The sequence below is a fragment of the Pseudophryne corroboree genome, chromosome 3, assembly GCF_028390025.1.
Source record: "Pseudophryne corroboree isolate aPseCor3 chromosome 3, aPseCor3.hap2, whole genome shotgun sequence".
NCBI lineage: Eukaryota > Metazoa > Chordata > Amphibia > Anura > Myobatrachidae > Pseudophryne > Pseudophryne corroboree.
Window position 1 is genome coordinate 804,991,170 of NC_086446.1, and position 21,483 is coordinate 805,012,652.

Below are 21,483 nucleotides of genomic sequence, written 5' to 3' on the forward strand. Positions count from 1 at the left end.
AGCAATCCAACATTGAGCTGGTTAAAAAATACAAGGGTGGGAGGGGGTGAGTGCAGCTGAGAGTATAACGATTACTCTCTCAGCAATATGCGTGTTCATTTTCATGGGATGTAGCTATAGCAAGAAGTGACCCGATGAACTCACCTGTGTTGTCTCCACAGCCGGATCCTAAATTTGTGTGTAACTTTAGGCTTCTGAAATATTATCTCCTTTTATTTTTGTTTGAGATTGTACCATGCTCTATGTGCATTCCTAAAATAGTCTTAATCATTTTTTGTAACTCATTTTGTAACTAAAGCTCTGAAGTATTCTTGGAATTAAAATCTGAATTCTAATTCCTGATTCTGTGCTTCTTAAAACTTAAGACCTCGTGTGGCCCACGTCTACCTATTTTTTCGAAGTATTGCAGTGTGTTTGCAGGTAAAAGCAAAAGCGTACCTTGAGCACAGCGCTAAATTAGTCTTTTGTTGGTGGCAGCGAATGTGTTTGTATACCCCCGTGTGTCCAAAGTGACCCCCATGTCATCGATTCTCAGATTGGCATATCTGGAGAAGGGACCAGCAGATCCGTGACAGGGAGTATGTGAGGTAATGAGGCTGGAGGTGTAGGGGTAAAGCGGAAATTGTATATTATATATTGAATCCCCAGCCATGCAGGAATCTGACACTTCATGAATGCCTAATGATACGTTGCAGATAGTATAACATGCAGACTGACAGGACACGTGGAGAAGCCTCATCTCCACTGTACACCTGAGGAGTTGCTCTGATCTCCTGACAAACAGAATTACAGGCATCTTCCATCTATGAGATGTATCTGAGTCATACATACACTGTTCCTTTTCCGTCCTGTACGGTCACAGATTGCGCTCCCAGCTTTTGTTTCAAGAGATTAGCTGATGTTTTCCAGATAAATGTAACGTTAGTGACAGGACCGGGAATTCTGGCATCAATGAACTTTGAGTATATGCCGCCTGCAATAACCCCGCTGTGGGAGTAAAGGGAGAAGAAAACGGTTCCATTAAGTCACAAATACAGTATAAATACAAACAACATTGGGGTCTATTCATGAAGCAGTGACAAGAGTGGAGAAGTGAGCCAGTGGAGAGTTGCCCATGGCAACCAATCAGCATTGAAGTAACATTTATAATTTGCATACTATACAATTGTATGGCACAGCTGAGTGGTTACCATGGGCAACTTCTCCACAGACTCACTTCTCCACTCTTTTCACTGCTTCATGAATAGACCCCATAATACAGAAGTGACATAATATGGTGCACAGTGAGAATGCAGACAGGCACCTGCGCACCCAATGCAGCCCCGTGGAAGCAGTGTGGGGGAGCTAGACCCCTAACTGGCAGCTGCCAGATCATCCGCATCGCATTACTGCGCCCCTGGACAGAGCCCCTTTCTGTGCTGTAGTAATAATATCACTGGACCCGACCTCCGGACTCTTTCCCCAATGCTGGTCTCTCCCACTGTATGTGACCGTGCAGGGAGAGGACATCACACTGCAGCGCTGGTATATAGGGGACGTTCTCTTCCCATGAACTCTGCGGAATCTCCCCTGTGGGTGAGCGATCACACAGACTCTGCGGTTACAGTGTAGTCACTTGCTCCGCTCCTGGGTGTAACCCGCACATTGGGCGGGATGCGGCAATCTATTCCTCCAATGATCGCATGCATCTGCATCTATTAACGCCGTATGCATGCGAAGGACAGATCTCCCCCGTAACAGCTGTCCCTTGTGATGTGGGGTCTTCTGGGTTTGTGACACGTGCGCAGCAGGGGACACTGGGAGAGATCTGATTGGGTCGCTCTCAGTGCAATACACATTAAAGAAGCCCATAGGCTTCTACTGGGTAACGCCATCTGCAGGTGTCCTTACCTGCCGGGTCCAAGCTCTGGAATGGATCGCATTGTATCGCCTTCCGGAGCTCGGTGTATGTGGGAATGTGGCCAGATTTTCGTAGTTTTGACCAGAAAATGACCTTTCATGCCCCCCGCCCATTGCCAGTCACAGTCACTACCCCAGGGCACCTGCGTTGGGATTACAGGGTTCCTGTAATGGCGCTCTGCAGCCAGTAGTGTCGCCCAGAACATCTCTAGGACACTCCAGGTAGTATCTTCTTCCTGGTGCGGGGCCGACGCAGGGCGGATAATCACCCTGTTACGGCGCGGATTCATGGACATTATGCTTGTAGGACGTTTGTATAACTCTGTGCTCAGCTGAAGAAAACTTCCTAATGTGGGAACACGCAGCAGAGGAGTAAGCTGGGTACACACCTACACAAGCGCCAGGCCGTCCGCTGTATATGTGTGTACGCTGTGCCGATGCCGGAGCGGTAGTCAATAAACCGCTTGTACCCGAACGCTTCTGCAACAGTCAGGACTGGGAGGTCGCATCTTGTGTCCCGATCCTCATAGAGCCGGCGCATGGCTGACAGCTGATGGCTGTTGTTGCCTAGCTATCGCCTCTGCCTGATTGATAGGCAGCGGCGGCCGCTAGGCGGGATAAGGCGCGGGCCGGTCAATGCAGGTGTGGCCGGACCGTGCGGGGACGGGCCACAGCGGCTGTGTGACGTCACAAGCAGCCGCTGCGAGCTGGGCAACGACAAGTAGCTCCCGGCCAGCTGCAGGAGATATGCTGGCTGGGAGTTACTCTACAAGTACAAAAGCATCGCCGCTGGGGTGGGGGCCGGCCTGACATGCGGGGTGGGCTAGCCCTGTGCTGGGCGTCCCCCCCGCATGTCAGGGAACATGATTGTAGCTGTGCTAAATTTAGCACAGCTACGATTAGGTCAGAATGACCCCAGAGACCCCTTCGTTAATCATGAATGCCTCAGTTATTCTGCTCTGCAACATTCAGCTCCGATATCATACTGTAGGCGTTTATGTAATGTCTGTGGTACACGCGGGCCCCTGGGTCACGGAGGGGCCCACACCGCATACACACTGCACCCATTTTTTATACTTCCCTTTCTGGAGTCCAGCGTAAGGCGCTGCGTTGTTGTTAAAACTGTTACCAAAATGGCCGCCATGCATGAGCAGTAGTGATTTTGGTCTCTGAAGCATGGTGGACGCCATGTTTCTGGAGATCTGCACATGCTCAATAGACTACTGCATGATGCTGGAGTCTACTGCGACGTACAGAGGATGGGGCCCACCCGGAGGTGCACATGGACCTCCTCTGGCGCCCCGGTCCGCTGTACAGTATATTAATGGAAATGAGAGCCGCTATAATCACACCCCAGCAGGTGGGTGTAGTACGTTATGCCAGCGCTTGGGATCCCTGACCACTGGCATACAGGCAGTGGGGTGAGCGCAAAAGAGCCCCTTCTGGGCTCGCTACGCCTGCCACGCTATTTATTCTCCTTCCAGGGGTGTCGTGGACACCCCAAGAGGGAGAATAGTTGTCGGTATGCCGGCTGTCAGGATTCCAGCACCGGTATACTGAGGGCCGTGATCCCGGCAGCTGGCGTATCTAATGCATCCCTTTAAAAAGGGGCGCAGTGAATGTGTGGATGTGGCCTCAATGAAATGGGCCTGGGCTTTCCGGAAAGGACTTCCTTACATCCCGGTTTTTGACTCGTTGTTCGCGCCTGCCTCCTTGCTTCTTGTAACCAGGGCCGTGCAGTCAGGGGAGGTAGGAGGCAGTTCCTCCCCTGTCATTACTGATTAAAATTATATAAAAAAGATACTTATGACACATATTCTGTGTCATAAGTATTTGCTTTATATTATCCTAATCATCCGAGTCCTGTGTAAAAGTGTTTGGGAGGCACCGATCGTGGTGCCTCCCTGTCAGATAGGGAAAGGTATGGGGAGCGGGGGGTGAGCGTGGGCGGGGCCTAGCAATGGGCATTAAAAGCCCATTGAAAAATCATGGGAAAGCGGCACCATTAGTGGTGCCGCTTTCACACAGGGACGTGCTTTCAACCCATGAAAGCACGTCCCTGTCAGTGAGGCCACAGTGATTGGCCAGCGGATCCGTCACTGGATCCGATGTCAATCACTGTTGTGGGCGCTGCAGAGGTGCTGGCGGCGTGGGTACGGGCGGCGGGGGTGCGGGCGGCGTGGGTGCGGCGGTGCGGGCGGCGTGGGTGCGGCGGTGCGGGCGGCGTGAGTGCGGGCAGCGGTGCAGAGTTTGAGCAGCGGAGCGGTAACCCATTTCAAAAATGGCGCCTCAGCGTCATTTTTTAAATTGAAGATGGCCGCCGCGAGCCAATCACGGCTCGCCACGTCATCGCTCCGCCCCCTCTGGCTGACTTATATAAGTCAGCGCGCGGGAGCGGCTGTCAGTCCGACGGCGGAGGAGGAGCGGAGAAGAGCTCCTGAAGGTTGAAGACGCCGGAAGTCCTGGATGGGCGGCGGCTATGCAAAAGAGCTTAGCAGCCGCCGCCCACCAGGTGAAGACGCTGGAAGCCCTGGGGAAGGCGGCGGCCATGCAAAAGAGCTTTAAGGCCGCCGCCTCCCAGGTGAAGACGTCAGAGGAAGACGCTGGAAGCCCTGGGGAGGTGGCGCCCCCCCCAGGTGAAGACGCCTGAAGCCCTGGGGAAGCGGCGGCCATGCAAAAGAGCTTAAAGGCCGCCGCCCCCAGGTGAAGACCCTGTGCAATAAAACTTATTTTTTAAGACTGTGTGGTGTTTTTATTTTAATATTTTCTTTACAGGTGGGCAACAGGTGCCAGCAGGCCATTTATGTCCGGGCATGCTGGCACTTGTGGTTCTCCAAGTGCCAGCATGCTGGGGCAGGCTTGCTGGGACCTGTAGGCCACCTGTAAAGAACAATATTACTATTCTTTACAGGTGGACTACAGGTGCCAGTGGGCCCATTATGTCCGGGCATGCTGGCACTTGTGGTTCTCCAAGTGCCAGCATGCTGGGATCTGTAGGCCACCTGTAAAGAACAATTTTAACAATGAACCCCGCACCCACCGCCACCAGGGGTGCGGGGCATAGCACTGGGCTATCAGCCCAGTGCTGGTTATTGCTCGGGAGGGGGACCCCATGTTTATTTTTTGGGGTCCCCACTTCCGAGGAATTCCAGCCCTGGGCTGACTAGCTTGGGGGGGGGGGGGGTAGATTAATGCTATGGCAGGGGGACCCCATAACGAGTGTCTCCCCTGCTATGGCATTCCCCCCCCCCCCCCCCCCCGGCTGGTTCTGCCTGGTGCTGGTTTTACGAATACAGTGGGGGGGGGGGGGGGGGGGGCTACGCTTTTTTGTTCCTCTATGGGGGGGGGGGGGGATGTTAGCTGCTTGTGCCTCCCCAGCCACTGACCTCACCGCACGCCACTGCTTGTAACTGTCCCTCCCAAAACGTCTGGTGCCTCCTCTAGCATGTTTCAGAAACGTCTCCTCTGCGGCAGCGGCCATTTTGGGAGGGACATTTTCAGAGCTGCCAGACCATATGGAACACTGTGCTGACACTGGCCGCAGGTGTCCTGTGTGATTACATACTGTAGCTGGGCTTCCCTAGAAGCGGCCCTGGTCCCCTGTAACATCCGATCATTCCTATAATCTCCAGAAACCTTTCTGCTCCTTATACTGCAACTGATATCCATCTTTCCATAAAGAAGATGGAAGTCTGTAGTGGGACTGTACCGCGCACACGTAGGGCCAGCGCTGATGCACTGAGACGCATCTTGGCCACACACCCCTGCAGTATCCACTATAGAGAATCAAACCCAGCATGCAGAACAGGGGAAGTGGCACTGTGCAGCTGTCCTTACGTACAGGAAAAGGCTAGATGAGAATTACACCCAGCATACAGAACAGGGGTAGTGGTACTGTGCAGCTGTCCTTACGAACAGGAAAAGGCTAGATGAGAATTACACCCAGCATGCAGATCAGGGAAGTGGCACTGTGCAGCTGTCCATACGTACAGGAAAAGGCTAGATGAGAATTACACCCAGCATACAGAACAGGGGAAGTGGCACTGTGCAGCTGTCCATACGTACAGAAAAAGGCTTGATGAGAATTACACCCAGCATGCAGAACAGGGGAAGTGGCACTGTGCAGCTGTCCATATGTACAGGAAAAGGCTAGATGAGAATTACACCCAGCATACAGAACAGGGGAAGTGGCACTGTGCAGCTGTCCTTACGTACAGGAAAAGGCTAGATGAGAATTACACCCAGCATACAGAACAGGGGTAGTGGTACTGTGCAGCTGTCCTTACGAACAGGAAAAGGCTAGATGAGAATTACACCCAGCATGCAGAACAGGGGAAGTGGCACTGTGCAGCTGTCCTTACGTACAGGAAAAGGCTAGATGAGAATTACACCCAGCATACAGAACAGGGGTAGTGGTACTGTGCAGCTGTCCTTACGAACAGGAAAAGGCTAGATGAGAATTACACCCAGCATGCAGATCAGGGAAGTGGCACTGTGCAGCTGTCCATACGTACAGGAAAAGGCTAGATGAGAATTACACCCAGCATACAGAACAGGGGAAGTGGCACTGTGCATCTGTCCATATGTACAGGAAAAGGCTAGATGAGAATTACACCCAGCATGCAGATCAGGGAAGTGGCACTGTGCAGCTGTCCTTACGTACAGGAAAAGGCTAGATGAGAATTACACCCAGCATACAGAACAGGGGAAGTGGCACTGTGCAGCTGTCCATACGTACAGGAAAAGGCTAGATGAGAATTACACCCAGCATACAGAACAGGGGTAGTGGTACTGTGCAGCTGTCCATACATACAGGAAAAGTATAGATGATGAGAATTACACTTAGTATGCAGGACAGGGGAAGTGGCACTGTGCAGCTGTCCATATGTACAGAGCCGGCCATAGGCATAGGCAAACTAGGCAATGGCCTAGGGCATTTGATATGCCTAGGGGCATCAGCTGATTAAAATGATATGCGGCATGCCTATATTCTGTCTGTAGCATTTCATATGCAGATACAGCCACAGTCTCACACAGTATATAGGCATGCTGCATATCAAGGATAGCCTCATACAAATGTAAGAAATAAAAAGAAAAACAACCAATGTGTAGTATAGCTTCTTTCACATGTGGAATACGTTAATATGGAACAGTTTCCAAGTTTCAAACACACCCAGGAAGGTTAAAATGTATATGTGGTTATCTCCTTCCTAGGGCACTTGGTCTTTCTATACAATAATGTGCGTACCCCTGACTCACACAATGGGCAACTGGATAACTCCTATCAAGGTATCTTTCACTCATCAGATGTATCTCAATTTTATAAGCAAGTCTCCAATATCAATGTATGTGCGTACCCCAACTCACGCTGTTAGGGAGCAGACCACCCACATCAAGGTATCTTTGTTCTTCTAAATATAGGTGAAGTTTAGAGGTATTATAAAAGATGAACCTGGGTATCGTACCCCACCTCACACGGCAATCGAAGTGTAAACTCCCATAAAGGTTTCTTTCAGCCGTAAATAGTGGGACAACTCCTTTAAGGGTATTTCTCACTCGCCAGCCGTATCCGCCGGGCGTACCCCAATTCACAAGTAGGTCCACAGCATTAATCTCATCAAGGTATCTTTGCTGGATCCCTTTGTCACAAATATATTTCTAGCCACAAAGAGCTCTTGATCTCCAAAAAATATAGATTTTATTCGTTTCTCAAAAGGCACATGTACATAAATCCAAAAACATATATATGTGCAAAAAAAGAAACAATACAAAGTCATTAAAAAAATTTTCCAAGGAAACTGATGAATTCCAGCATAAAACGAACATAAAATCAAATTTTCCAAAAATGATCACTGTTAAAAAATGGCTACTCACAGAGCAGTCTGTCGACGCGTTTCGGTCCTTGGACCTTTGTCAAAACATGACCTGCTGTGTGGGAAGCCAGATATTTATGGTACCAGTAGCCGATGGTGTTCTAACAGGAAATTGAGGTGTAGTAAGGGATGTCATTCCATTCCCCAAATACGTAAACAATTGAAAAACCAATAAATGCAGCATGATTCATTATAATCTATTGTCTAAGTCCAGTATTAATGTTCCGATATTTCTAGTCCCTCTTAAAATAGTGCTAAATGATTAGTTTAAAACGCATTTTATTAATATACTCGTTTTCATTACCACAATGAATTATGGGCAATGTAGTTCAAATGGAATTGTAAATTTTTCATTTACTATTCTAAATATTTTGTCATAGCATCAAATTCACTAAATGGATGCTGTGGGAATGACACTGTGTGTTTTGTTATTAACTCTATGTCATATTGTTGTCTACTCCATTGGAAAACATGAAACAAAAACAAAACAAACACCGGGTATGCTCTTCCGCATTCGTCCGGCGCAGGGTATGTTGGGAAATGTAGTTCCTTCCTGGTAGTTCGCGCATGCGTCCTTATGTCCAGTGTGTCATGTTACGAGCCCGTACTTCTCAATCTTTTGACAATTTTAACACAGCAGAAAGATAAGCAAGATGAATTCTAAAGGAATCCTATTCGGGTCCCTATCTGTATGTAACATTCTTGCCCCTTTTGTTTCAGATCGTCAGCCGGAACCGGAAATGCTTTCCCGCATTAGTCCGGCGCACGGTATTGGGGGAAATGTAGTTCTCCCTTGGTAGTTCGCGCATACGGATGGTGTTATGGGAAATGTAGTTTTTTTCCATAGTTTGCGCATGTGCAGTCATGAGGAAGCATTCTCCTTGAAAATCCCTTCATCCTCGGAGTTTTCGCCGCCGTGGCTTGTGGGGAATGTAGTTGTCAAACCCAGGACACCTTCATTATTCATTCTATGGGACCAATTTCCGATGATGTCTTACATATTCATCGGGGATTCATTCATATATACTTCAAAGTATTCATGTGACCCATCATGCACCGTTAAGGAGATCATGGATAAAACAAAAGACAAAAAAAAGAAATTATTTTTAAATCAAAAAGAGACACAGGAAAAGATTGTTTTTACATGTCATATCAAAAGATCATAAAGACAGTTTATAAAAACCACTTTAATTCGAAATCTGAGTTGAGACCCTTTGGGGACAGTGTTTTACATTGATATATTAATCTCATTTCAGCCTTCGCTAATGCTGAGGCTATATTCTTATCCCTCAGACTTAGTTTAATATGGTTGAGGCCATAAAAACCCGTTCTGTCAGATGGGGAACAGTTATGGTGTTCCTTAAAGTGGGCAGACAGTGAGTGTGTAAGTAACCCTTTCTTTACATTTCGAATATGTTCCCCCCAATGGATTTTTAAAGGGCGTGAAGTGCGGCCGATATAAAACAGACCGCAACTGCAGCCGATGGCATACACCACGTTCTTAGTGTCACATGTAATAAAATCTGAAATTTTGATAATCTGGCTATTAATGCAAATCTCATTAATTTTATTGTCCCCTATTGTGTTCCTACAGCTCATACAATTCAAGCATCTATAAAATCCTTTTGATAAAACTTTTGGATGTTTATGGATTACTGATAGAGAACTTGATACCAACTTAGATTTGATGTTTGGTGCTTTCCGGTATATATGTACCGGTTTGTCTGGCATCAATGGGCCAATTACTGGATCTTTTTTTTTAACAGTTTCCAGTGTCTCCTAAAGATTTTTTCTATTTGTGTATGCTGTGTACCATATTCCGTGATAAAGGCCCATTCAAATCTCTTCTCTTGTGTAGACTGTCTAGTTTTTTTCTTCTTCAGAAGTTCCTGACGCAGAATAAGGTCTGTATTGATTCGCGCTCTTTCTACATTCTGTTTGGTGTATCCACTTGCTATAAATTTTTCCTCTAAACCCCCAGCTTGAATCTGAAATGTAGCATCATCCGTACAGTTCCTCTTTATGCGTTTGAATTGACCTCCCGGAATTGATTGTAACCAATTCTGGTGGTGACAGCTGTCTGCTGGAATATAGCATTGGGAATCAGTGGGTCTAGTATAGGTTCTGGTGTTCATTTTGCCGGCTTCTATATAAACCGTGATGTCCAGAAAGTTTATTAGTTCCTTACTGATCTCAAAACTCAATTTTATGTTTCTGTTGTTGTTATTGAGACCTGTACAGAAATCCTCTAAAGTATCGCTGTTCCCCTTCCAAATGAAAAATATATCATCTATGTTCCATACATAGGTCACCAGGTTCGCGCCAAAGGGATTGTTGGACCAGATATTGTCCAATTCCCATGCCCCCATAAACAGGTTGGCATAACTTGGCGTGAACCTGGTGCCCATTGCTGTTCCAGTTTTTTTGCACATAGAACTGATCTTTAAATAGAAAGAAGTTATTATTTAATATAAACTTGATCCCTTCCAAAATTAACTTTTGCAAATTTTTCTCCAGGTCCGAAAGATCCAAGAAGCGTTTTACCGCTTCTGCCCCTTGTACATGGTCAATTATGGTGTAAAGTGAGCACACATCGGCGGTTACCAAAGTGTAGCTATCCTCCCACTCCAATTTATCCAAAAGGGTTAAAAAATCTCTTGTGTCTTTTAGATGGGACTCATTACCTACCACTAATGGTTGCAAATAGCTGTCTATGAATCTAGACAGATTGGCTGTGATGGAGTTAACTCCCGAGATTATGGGCCTCCCCGGGGGGTTGTTGGTATCTTTATGAACTTTTGGGAGCACATAAATAACAGGTGTTGTCGGGGTTTCGTTCACAATAAATTTTGCTTCTTTTGTGTTGATAGTCCCACTTTTCTCATAGGAATCAACCAAGGTTTTAAGTTTTGAGATCGTTATATCTGTTGGGTCGTTTCTAAGACTTCTGTATGTAGTCATATCTTTCAATTGCCTCATTATTTCTCCATATTTAGTGACATCCATTAGTACTACTCCCCCACCCTTATCTGCCGGCTTTACGACCAGGGATGTGTCCTTTTTTAGATCTTGTAAAGCCTTCCGTTCCTTAAATGTAAGGTTGGACCTTTTATTATCCTCCTTCTTAATTTGTTCCAGTTCCTCCACAACTAATGCTCCAAAGGTCTCGATGAACGGACCTTGTGCATGTTTGGAGAAAAAAATAGATTTAGGCCTGAATGGGGTTGTTGAAGACTCTGATTCCCCCATTGAGGTTTTCTTGGTTTGCAAAGAATTTCTTTAGGGTCAATTTTCGTAAAAATCTTTGGACATCCAAATACATATCAAATGTGTCGGGAATATGACTAGGGGCAAATTTCAGTCCTTTTTCAAGTACTGACCTTTCACATTCCGTTAGAATGTGAGAACTTAAATTGAAAATCTTAACCTTTGGAATAATTGCACATGGTTCTTTTATCTTTTTCTTCCTTTTTCTCTTCCTTTTCCTTACTTTCTGAATATATGGCTCTTTCTTTCCTCCTCTTTTACCTCTATATTTTCTACAAGTTATCTGTACCGGACTGGTGGTCTGTCCTTCCCTAAAAAACATGTAGAGCGTCTTGGGTAGTTAAGAGGGGAAAACTGATCGGTATAGGATAAAGGCTCTCTATTGGAGTGGGCTCTCCTACCATTGGGTTCCTTAAATTGTACCCCTCTCCATTCTGGTGTTCGATCCCTGTAGGTTCTACTGAAATTGGGTTCCACCGCAGATTCACGTCGTTGGGGTCTTGATATAGATCTTGGTGTCCCCATTTCTGGTGCGTAATGCACTGGGCTTTTCTCCCTGAATGTTTTTCTTACTCCACTAAGTGCTGATGGTCCAGATCCCCTAGATGTTCTGCGGGGTTTTCTTATCGGTATCGGATCCTGTGAGTCCTCTTCCAATATTGCTCTCTACTGTCATTCTTATCTCTTTGATATTTCTTCACTTTTTTTTTCCTATAAGTAATTTGTGTGTTTTCTTTAAACTTAATACTATTTTGTCCTCCAGGGATTTATAATCACTGGAGTTGGCATAAGGTTCGACTAGGGATTTGTAAATAGCTATTTCCCCATCAAGCTTCTCTAATTCTTTCCTTCTTTCCCTAATGATTAATTTCATCAAGGAGAGAGAACATATTTTCACAATGTCATCCCATTCCTTTTTGAAATCCTCATTCGTTGAAGTGAATGAAGAGGTTTTATTGATTTTAAGACCTCTGGGGATTAGATTCTCCGCTACATATTTTTCCAAAGTCATAACCTCCCACCAGATCTTACATTCTTTGGTTAAGACTGATGATAGTTTTTTCATCATCCCTTCTACATTGTCATCATGGAGGTCATTATATGTTGACTGTATCCCAAATGCTTGCTCCAATATAGCATTTCTCTGATCTCTACAAGAGAACATGACTTTAAGGAGCAGACTATGTGTGAAGTGCTGCCTGGAAATATGTGGGTTGACTAAACTGGGGTAGAAATTAAACTTAATGCAAAAAAGGAATTGTTTTGAAAACCACACAAATTGGCACAAAAAAATATGCTGCCTATGAACACAAACTAGAATAGAATAGAATAGGGTCAATCGATCCCTTTGGCGCATGGGAAATGGCAATGAGGATTGTAACAATCAAGTAACTTTTCTATATCGAAAAAATGAGTTTTCTTTGCGTACCCCCACTCACGCTGTTAAAGAGTGGGTTACACACATCAAGGTATTCGATATAGGAAAGTTACTTGATTGTTACAATCCTCATTGCCATTTCCCATGCGCCAAAGGGATCGATTGACCCTATTCTATTCTAGTTTGTGTTCATAATCTTGGAAGTGGGGTGATATCCAATTGGGTCTATTGTTTCCAAAGGCAGCATATTTTTTGTGCCAATTTGTGTGGTTTTCAAAACAATTCCTTTTATGCATTAAGTTTAATTTCTACCCCAGTTTAGTCAACCCACATATTTCCAGGCAGCACTTCACACATAGTCTGCTCCTTAAAGTCATGTTCTCTTGTAGAGATCAGAGAAATGCTATATTGGAGCAAGCATTTGGGATACAGTCAACATATAATGACCTCCATGATGACAATGTAGAAGGGATGGTGAAAAAACTATCATCAGTCTTAACCAAAGAATGTAAGATCTGTTGGGAGGTTATGACTTTGGAAAAATATGTAGCGGAGAATCTAATCCCCAGAGGTCTTAAAATCAATAAAACCTCTTCATTCATTTCAACGAATGAGGATTTCAAAAAGGAATGGGATGACATTGTGAAAACATGTTCCCTCTCCTTGATGAAATTAATCATTAGGGAAAGGAGGAAAGAATTAGAGAAGCTTGATGGGGAAATAGCTATTTACAAATCCCTAGTCGAACCTTATGCCAACTCCAGTGATTATAAATCCCTGGAGGACAAAATAGTATTAAGTTTAAAGAAAACACAAAAATTACTTATAGGAGGAACTGGAACAAATTAAGAAGGAGGATAATAAAAGGTCCAACCTTACATTTAAGGAACGGAAGGCTTTACAAGATCTCAAAAAGGACACATCCCTGGTCGTAAAGCCGGCAGATAAGGGTGGGGGAGTAGTACTAATGGATGTCACTAAATATGGAGAAATAATGAGGCAATTGAAAGATATGACTACATACAGAAGTCTTAGAAACGACCCAACAGATATAACGATCTCAAAACTTAAAACCTTGGTTGATTCCTATGAGAAAAGTGGGACTATCAACACAAAAGAAGCAAAATTTATTGTGAACGAAACCCCGACAACACCTGTTATTTATGTGCTCCCAAAAGTTCATAAAGATACCAACAACCCCCCGGGGAGGCCCATAATCTCGGGAGTTAACTCCATCACAGCCAATCTGTCTAGATTCATAGACAGCTATTTGCAACCATTAGTGGTAGGTAATAAGTTCCATCTAAAAGACACAAGAGATTTTTTAACCCTTTTGGATAAATTGGAGTGGGAGGATAGCTACACTTTGGTAACCGCCGATGTGTGCTCACTTTACACCATAATTGACCATGTACAAGGGGCAGAAGCGGTAAAACGCTTCTTGGATCTTTCGGACCTGGAGAAAAATTTGCAAACGTTAATTTTGGAAGGGATCAAGTTTATATTAAATAATAACTTCTTTCTATTTAAAGATCAGTTCTATGTGCAAAAAACTGGAACAGCAATGGGCACCAGGTTCGCACCAAGTTATGCCAACCTGTTTATGGGGGCATGGGAATTGGACAATATCTGGTCCAACAATCCCTATGGCGCGAACCTGGAGACCTATGTATGGTACATAGATGATATATTTTTCATTTGGAAGGGGAACAGCGATACTTTAGAGGATTTCTGTACAGGTCTCAATAACAACAACAGAAACATAAAATTGAGTTTTGAGATCAGTAAGGAACTAATAAACTTTCTGGACATCACGGTTTATATAGAAGCCGGCAAAATTAACACCAGAACCTATACTAAACCCACTGATTCCCAATGCTATATTCCAGCAGACAGCTGTCACCACCAGAATTGGTTACAATCAATTCCGGGAGGTCAATTCAAACGCATAAAGAGGAACTGTACGGATGATGCTACATTTCAAATTCAAGCTGGGGGTTTAGAGGAAACATTTATAGCAAGTGGATACACCAAACAGAATGTAGAAAGAGCGCGAATCAATACAGACCTTATTTCGCATCAGGAACTTTTGAGAAGAAAAAAACTAGACAGTCTACACAAGAGAAGAGATTTGAATGGGCCTTTATCACGGAATATGGTACACACCATATACAAATAGAAAAAATCTTTAGGAGACACTGGAAACTGTTAACAAAAGATCCAGTAATTGGCCCATTGATGCCAGACAAACCGGTATATATATACCGGAAAGCACCAAACATCAAATCTAAGTTGGTATCAAGCTCTCTATCAGTAATCCATAAACATCCTAAAGTTTTATCAAAAGGATTTTATAGATGCTTGAATTGTATGAGCTGTAGGAACACAAAAGGAGACAATAAAATTAATGAGATTTGCATTAATAGCCAGATTATCAAAATTTCAGATTTTATTACATGTGACACTAAGAACGTGGTGTATGCCATCGGCTGCAGTTGCGGTCTGTTTTATATCGGCCGCACTTCACGCCCTTTAAAAATCCATTGGGGGAACATATTTGAAATGTAAAGAAAGGGTTAATTACACACTCACTGTCTGCCCACTTTAAGGAACACCATAACTGTTCCCCATCTGACAGAATGGGTTTTTATGGCCTCAAACATATTAAACTAAGTCTGAGGGATAAGAATATAGCCTCAGCATTAGCGAAGGCTGAAATGAGATTAATATATCAATGTAAAACCCTGTCCCCAAAGGGTCTCAACTCAGATTTCGAATTAAAGTGGTTTTTATAAACTGTCTTTATGATCTTTTGATATGACATGTAAAAACAATCTTTTCCTGTGTCTCTTTTTGATTTAAAAATAATTTCTTTTTTTTGTCTTTTGTTTTATCCATGATCTCCTTAACGGTGCATGATGGGTCACATGAATACTTTGAAGTATATATGAATGAATCCCCGATGAATATGTAAGACATCATCGGAAATTGGTCCCATAGAATGAATAATGAAGGTGTCCTGGGTTTGACAACTACATTCCCCACAAGCCACGGCTGCGAAACTCAGAGGATGAAGGGGTTTTCAAGGAGAATGCTTCCTCATGACTGCACATGCGCAAACTATGGAAAAAAACTACATTTCCCATAACACCATCCGTATGCGCGAACTACCAAGGGAGAACTACATTTCCCCCAATACCGTGCGCCGGACTAATGCGGGAAAGCATTTCCGGTTCCGGCTGACGATCTGAAACAAAAGGGGCAAGAATGTTACATACAGATAGGGACCCGAATAGGATTCCTTTAGAATTCATCTTGCTTATCTTTCTGCTGTGTTAAAATTGTCAAAAGATTGAGAAGTACGGGCTCGTAACATGACACACTGGACATAAGGATGCATGCGCGAACTACCAGGAAGGAACTACATTTCCCAACATACCCTGCGCCGGACGAATGCGGAAGAGCATACCCGGTGTTTGTTTTGTTTTTGTTTCATGTTTTCCAATGGAGTAGACAACAATATGACATAGAGTTAATAACAAAACACACAGTGTCATTCCCACAGCATCCATTTAGTGAATTTGATGCTATGACAAAATATTTAGAATAGTAAATGAAAAATTTACAATTCCATTTGAACTACATTGCCCATAATTCATTGTGGTAATGAAAACGAGTATATTAATAAAATGTGTTTTAAACTAATCATTAAGCACTATTTTAAGAGGGACTAGAAATATCGGAACATTAATACTGGTCTTAGACAATAGATTATAATGAATCATGCTGCATTTATTGGTTTTTCAATTGTTTACGTATGACATCACTTCCTACATCTCAATTTCCTGTTAGAACACCATCGGCTACTGGTACCATAAATATCTGGCTTCCCACACAGCAGGTCATGTCTTGACAAAGGTCCAAGGACCGAAACGCGTCGACAGACTGCTGTGTGAGTAGCCATTTTTTAACAGTGATAATTTTTGGAAAATTTGTTTTTAAGTTCGTTTTATGCTGGAATTCATCAGTTTCCTTGGAATTTTTTTTTAATGACTTTGTATTGTTTCTTTTTTTGCACATATATATGGTTTGGGATTTATGTACATGTGCCTTTTGAGGAACGAATAAAATCTATATTTTTTGGAGATCAAGAGCTCTTTGTGGGTAGAAATATATTTGTGACAAAGGGATCCAGCAAAGATACCTTGATGAGATTAATGCTGTGGACCTACTTGGGAATTGGGGTACGCCCGGCGGATACGGCTGGCGAGTGAGAAATACCCTTAAAGGAGTTGTCCCGCTATTTACGGCTGAAAGAAACCTTTATGGGAGTTTACACTTCGATTGCCGTGTGAGTTGGGGTACGATACCCAGGTTCATCTTTTATAATACCTCTAAACTTCACCTATATTTAGAAGAACAAAGATACCTTGATGTGGGTGGTCTGCTCCCTAACAGCGTGAGTGGGGGTACGCACATACATTGATATTGGAGACTTGCTTATAAAATTGAGATACATCTGATGAGTGAAAGATACCTTGATAGGAGTTATCCAGTTGCCCATTGTGTGAGTCAGGGGTACGCACATTATTGTATAGAAAGACCAAGTGCCCTAGGAAGGAGATAACCACATATACATTTTAACCTTCCTGGGTGTGTTTGAAACTTGGAAACTGTTCCATATTAACGTATTCCACATGTGAAAGAAGCTATACTACACATTGGTTGTTTTTCTTTTTATTTCTTACATTTGTATGAGGCTATCCTTGATCAGAATATACATCAGGAACCACATCTGTGAACAGTGAAAGGAAACCTTGATAGGAGTCTACACTTCTAGTGCCGTGTGAGTTGGGGTACGATACCCAAGTTTATCCTTTAGGAACTAAGATTTCAAGGATTGTAGTATCGTTACATTTAGAAGAACAAAGATACCTTGATGTGTGTAACCCACTCTTTAACAGCGTGAGTGGGGGTACGCAAAGAAAACTCATTTTTTCGATATAGGAAAGTTACTTGATTGTTACAATCCTCATTGCCATTTCCCATGCGCCAAAGGGATCGATTGAACCTATTCTATTCTAGTTTGTGTTCATAATCTTGGATGAGGGGTGATATCCAATTGGGTCTATTGTTTCCATAGGCAGCATATTTTTTTGCGCCAATTTGTGTGGTTTTCAAAACAATTCCTTTTTTGCATGCTGCATATCAGTTTAATCAGCAGAAGCTGCTTGTGCATCCTAGCCACATAGCGATGCAAATATGATGCATTTTTATTTAAAAAAAAGGTGCCTGACGTTAGCATTGATGCAAGATTTGTGAGTAACACATCTGTATCCAAGCAGAGGCAGAGGTCACAGTGTTAGTGGAAGTGTGAGTGCTGTGTGCATGTGAGTGGGTTGGTTGTGCAGTAGTGTTCGTAATATGTGTAAGGAGTATTATGTGTGTCATGTAAAAATGCATTAATAATGTGCAACATATGTGTAAAGGGCACTATGTGTGTCATTATGTGTATAAGGGCATTAATAATGTGCGGCATATGTGTAAGGGACATTATGTGTAAAAGGGCATTAATAAAGGTTGTCATAATGTGTAAGGTGCATTATGTTTATAAGGACATTAATGTGTCTCATATGTGTAAGGGGCATTACTGTGTGGAATTGTGTATAAATGCATTACTAATGTGTGGCATTATGTGTATAAGGTGCTCTACTACGTGGCGTTGCATATAGAAAGAGCATTACTGTGTCGTCTAATGTGAATAAAGAGCAATAAGGTGTGGTGTAATGTGAATAAGGAGCAATTCAGTGTGATGTAATGTGAATAAGGGGCTCTACTGTGAGGAGTAACGTTAATAAGGTAAAGTGACACTACTGTGGGATGTAATATGAATTATGGACACTATCGCAAGATAAAATGTGAATAAAGTTGCAGTACTGTGTGGCGTAATTGGAATTGGGGTTACTATTGTGTGGCCATGCCCCTTCCCAGCAAGAAGATGCCCCTTTTTGGGCTGTGCGTCAAATGTGCAAACTGTTCCTATTTAAAATATAGGGGGTACAAGGACTGCTATGGGAGAGGGGTGATGGTGCTGGGAAAGAGGTGCAAGGTCAGAGGCAGAACCAGCGGTGGTGCTGGGGGGCACCAGACAAAATATTGCCTAGGGCATCATATTGGTTAGGGCCGGCTCTGCATATGTACAGGAAAAGGATAGATAATGAGAATTACATCCACCATGCAGAACAGGGTAAGTGGCACTGTGCAGCTATCCATATGTACAGGAAAAAGATAGATAATGAGAATTACACCCAGCATGCAGAGCAGGGGAAATGGCACTGTGCATCTGTCTATACATATAGGGAAAAGACAGTTAATGAGAATTACACACAGCACATATAGTGAAAGACGTTCACTGTACAGATATACAATGTACGGAAAGTTTTCAGAATTGCAGCCAGTATTTATGGAATATAATATTTTCAGTTAAAAAGAATGACGTCAGGTCCTGAAAGGTTCTCGGTTACACATGGAAGAGAATTGCACCAGCTGCTCATACAGAGAAGTCACAATAACAGGCAATGACTATAAATAAGGCAGATGTGTATGTACCTGTATATCTCATAGTTCTCCGAGCAATTGGATGGATTACACACAGTGACTTGTAGAGATCCGAGGACTGCGCTACCGGTGATCTGAAGGGTGACATTGTATCTCCAGCCTGCAGGACAACACAGGAAATGTAACTTATTCTCCTCGTCCTCTCTCCTGCCTCTGACATTGTGGACCGCCCGCACCTCCTGCAAATCCTTCACTTCCTTGGTCTGCGTGATCCTGCCCTCTCCTGGCTGTCCTCCTACCTCTCTGATCATTCATTCTCTGTCTCCTCTCCTGGCTGTCCTCCTACCTCTCTGACCATTAATTTTCTGTCTCCTCTCCTGGCTGTCCTCCTACCTCTCTAACCATTCATTCTCTGTCTCCTCTCCTGGCTGTCCTCCTACCTCTCTGACCATTCATTCTCTGTCTCCTCTCCTGGCTGTCCTCCTACATCTCTGACCGTTCATTCTCTGTCTCCTTTCCTGGCTGTCCTCCTACATCTCTGACCATTCATTCTCTGTCTCCTCTCCTGGCTGTCCTCCTACCTCTCTGACCATTCATTCTCTGTCTCCTCTCCTGGCTGTCCTCCTACCTCTCTGACCATTCATTCTCTGTCTCCTCTCCTGGCTGTCCTCCTACCTCTCTGACCATTCATTCTCTGTCTCCTCTCCTGGCAGTCCTCTTACTTCTCTCACCATTCATTCTCTGCCTCCTCTCCTGGCTGTCCTCCTACCTCTATGACCATTCATTCTCTGTCTCCTCTCCTGGCTGTCCTCCTACTTCTCTCACCATTCATTATCTGTCTCATCTCCTGGCTGTCCTCCTACCTCTCTGACCATTCATGCTCTGTCTCCTCTCCTGGCTGTCCTCCTACCTCTCTGACCATTCATTTTCTGTCTCCTCTCCTGGCTGTCCTCCTACCTCTCTGACCGTTCATTCTCTGCCTCCTCTGCAGGCTGTCCTCCTACATCTCTGACCGTTCATTCTCTGCCTCCTCTCCTGCCTGTCCTCCTACATCTCTGACTGTTCCTTCTCTGCCTCCTCTCCTGGCTGTCCTCCTACATCTCTGACCGTTCATTCTGTGCCTCCTCTCCTGGCTGTCCTCCTACATCTCTGACCATTCATTCTCTGTCTCCTCTCCTGGCTGTCCTCCTACCTCTCTGACCATTCATTCTCTGTCTCCTCTCCTGGCTGTCCTCCTACATCTCTGCCCTTTCATTCTCTGTCTCCTCTCCTGGCTGTCCTCCTACCTCTCTGACCATTCATTCTCTGTCTCCTCTCCTGGCTGTCCTCCTACCTCTCTGACCATTCATTCTCTGTCTCCTCTCCTGGCTGTCCTCCTACCTCTCAAACCATTCATTCTCTACCTCCTCTCCTGGCTGTCCTCCTACATATCTGACCATTCATTCTCTGCCTCCTCTCCAGGCTGTCCTCCTACATCTCTGACCATTCATTCTCTGCCTCCTCTCCTGGCTGTCCTCCTACCTCTCTGACTGTTCATTCTCTGCCTCCTCTCCAGGCTGTCCTCCTACATCTCTGACCGTTCATTCTCTGCCTCCTCTCCTGGCTGTCCTCCTACCTCTCTGACCGTTCATTCTCTGCCTCCTCTCCAGGCTGTCCTCCTACATCTCTGACCGTTCATTCTCTGCCTCCTCTCCTGGCTGTCCTCCTACATCTATGACTGCTCCTTCTCTGCATCCTCTCCTGGCTGTCCTCCTACATCTCTGACCACTCCTTCTCTGTCTCCTCTCCCGGCTGTCCTCCTACCTCTCTGACCATTCATTCTCTGTCTCCTCTCCTGGCTGTCCTCCTACATCTCTGACCACTCCTTCTCTGTCTCCTGGCTGTCCTCCTAATTCTCTGACCATTCATTCTCTGTCTCCTCTCCTGGCTGTCCTCCTACATCTCTGACCACTCCTTCTCTGTCTCCTGGCTGTCCTCCTAATTCTCTGACCATTCATTCTCTGCCTCCTCTCCTGGCTGTCCTCCTACATCTCTGACCGCTCCTTCTCTCCCTCCTCTCCTGGCTGTCCTCCTAAATCTCTGACCACTCCTTCTCTGCCTCCTCTCCTGGCTGTCCTCTTACCTCTCTGACCGTTCATTCTCTGCCTCCTCTTCTGCCTTCCTCCTACATCTCTGACTGCTCCTTCTCTGCCTCCTCTCCTGGCTGTCCTCCTACTTCTCTGACTGTTCCTTCTCTGACTCCTCTCCTGGCTGTCCTCCTACATCTCTGACGATTCCTTCTGTTTCCTCTCACGATTCCACCTCCCCCCACTTTCAGTAACTGTAGGTGTCCCCCAAGGTTCTGTTCTTGGTCCTCTTCTTCTATCTCTCTATACATCCTCTTTAGGTGACTTCCAATATCTGTATGCTGATGATTCTCTGATCTACCTTTCCTCAGCTGACCTATCCCCGGATCTCCTCCTAGATGTCCCAGCGCTTTTACACTTACAGTAACATGACTAAAGTTGG

General features: G+C 44.7%; 1 protein-coding gene across 1 annotated transcript in view; it reads right to left on the reverse strand.

Moving 5' to 3' along the window:
• Positions 1–21,483, reverse strand: part of LOC135056915 (pancreatic triacylglycerol lipase-like) — a 117,873-nt gene that overhangs the window by 14,338 nt on the left and 82,052 nt on the right. Inside the window, exons 8-9 of the mRNA XM_063962690.1 lie at positions 19,027–19,135; positions 832–987 (exon numbers count right to left, since the gene is read on the reverse strand). Coding sequence (XP_063818760.1) covers positions 832–987; positions 19,027–19,135 — 265 coding nt within the window. The remainder of the gene's footprint in view (positions 1–831; positions 988–19,026; positions 19,136–21,483) is intronic.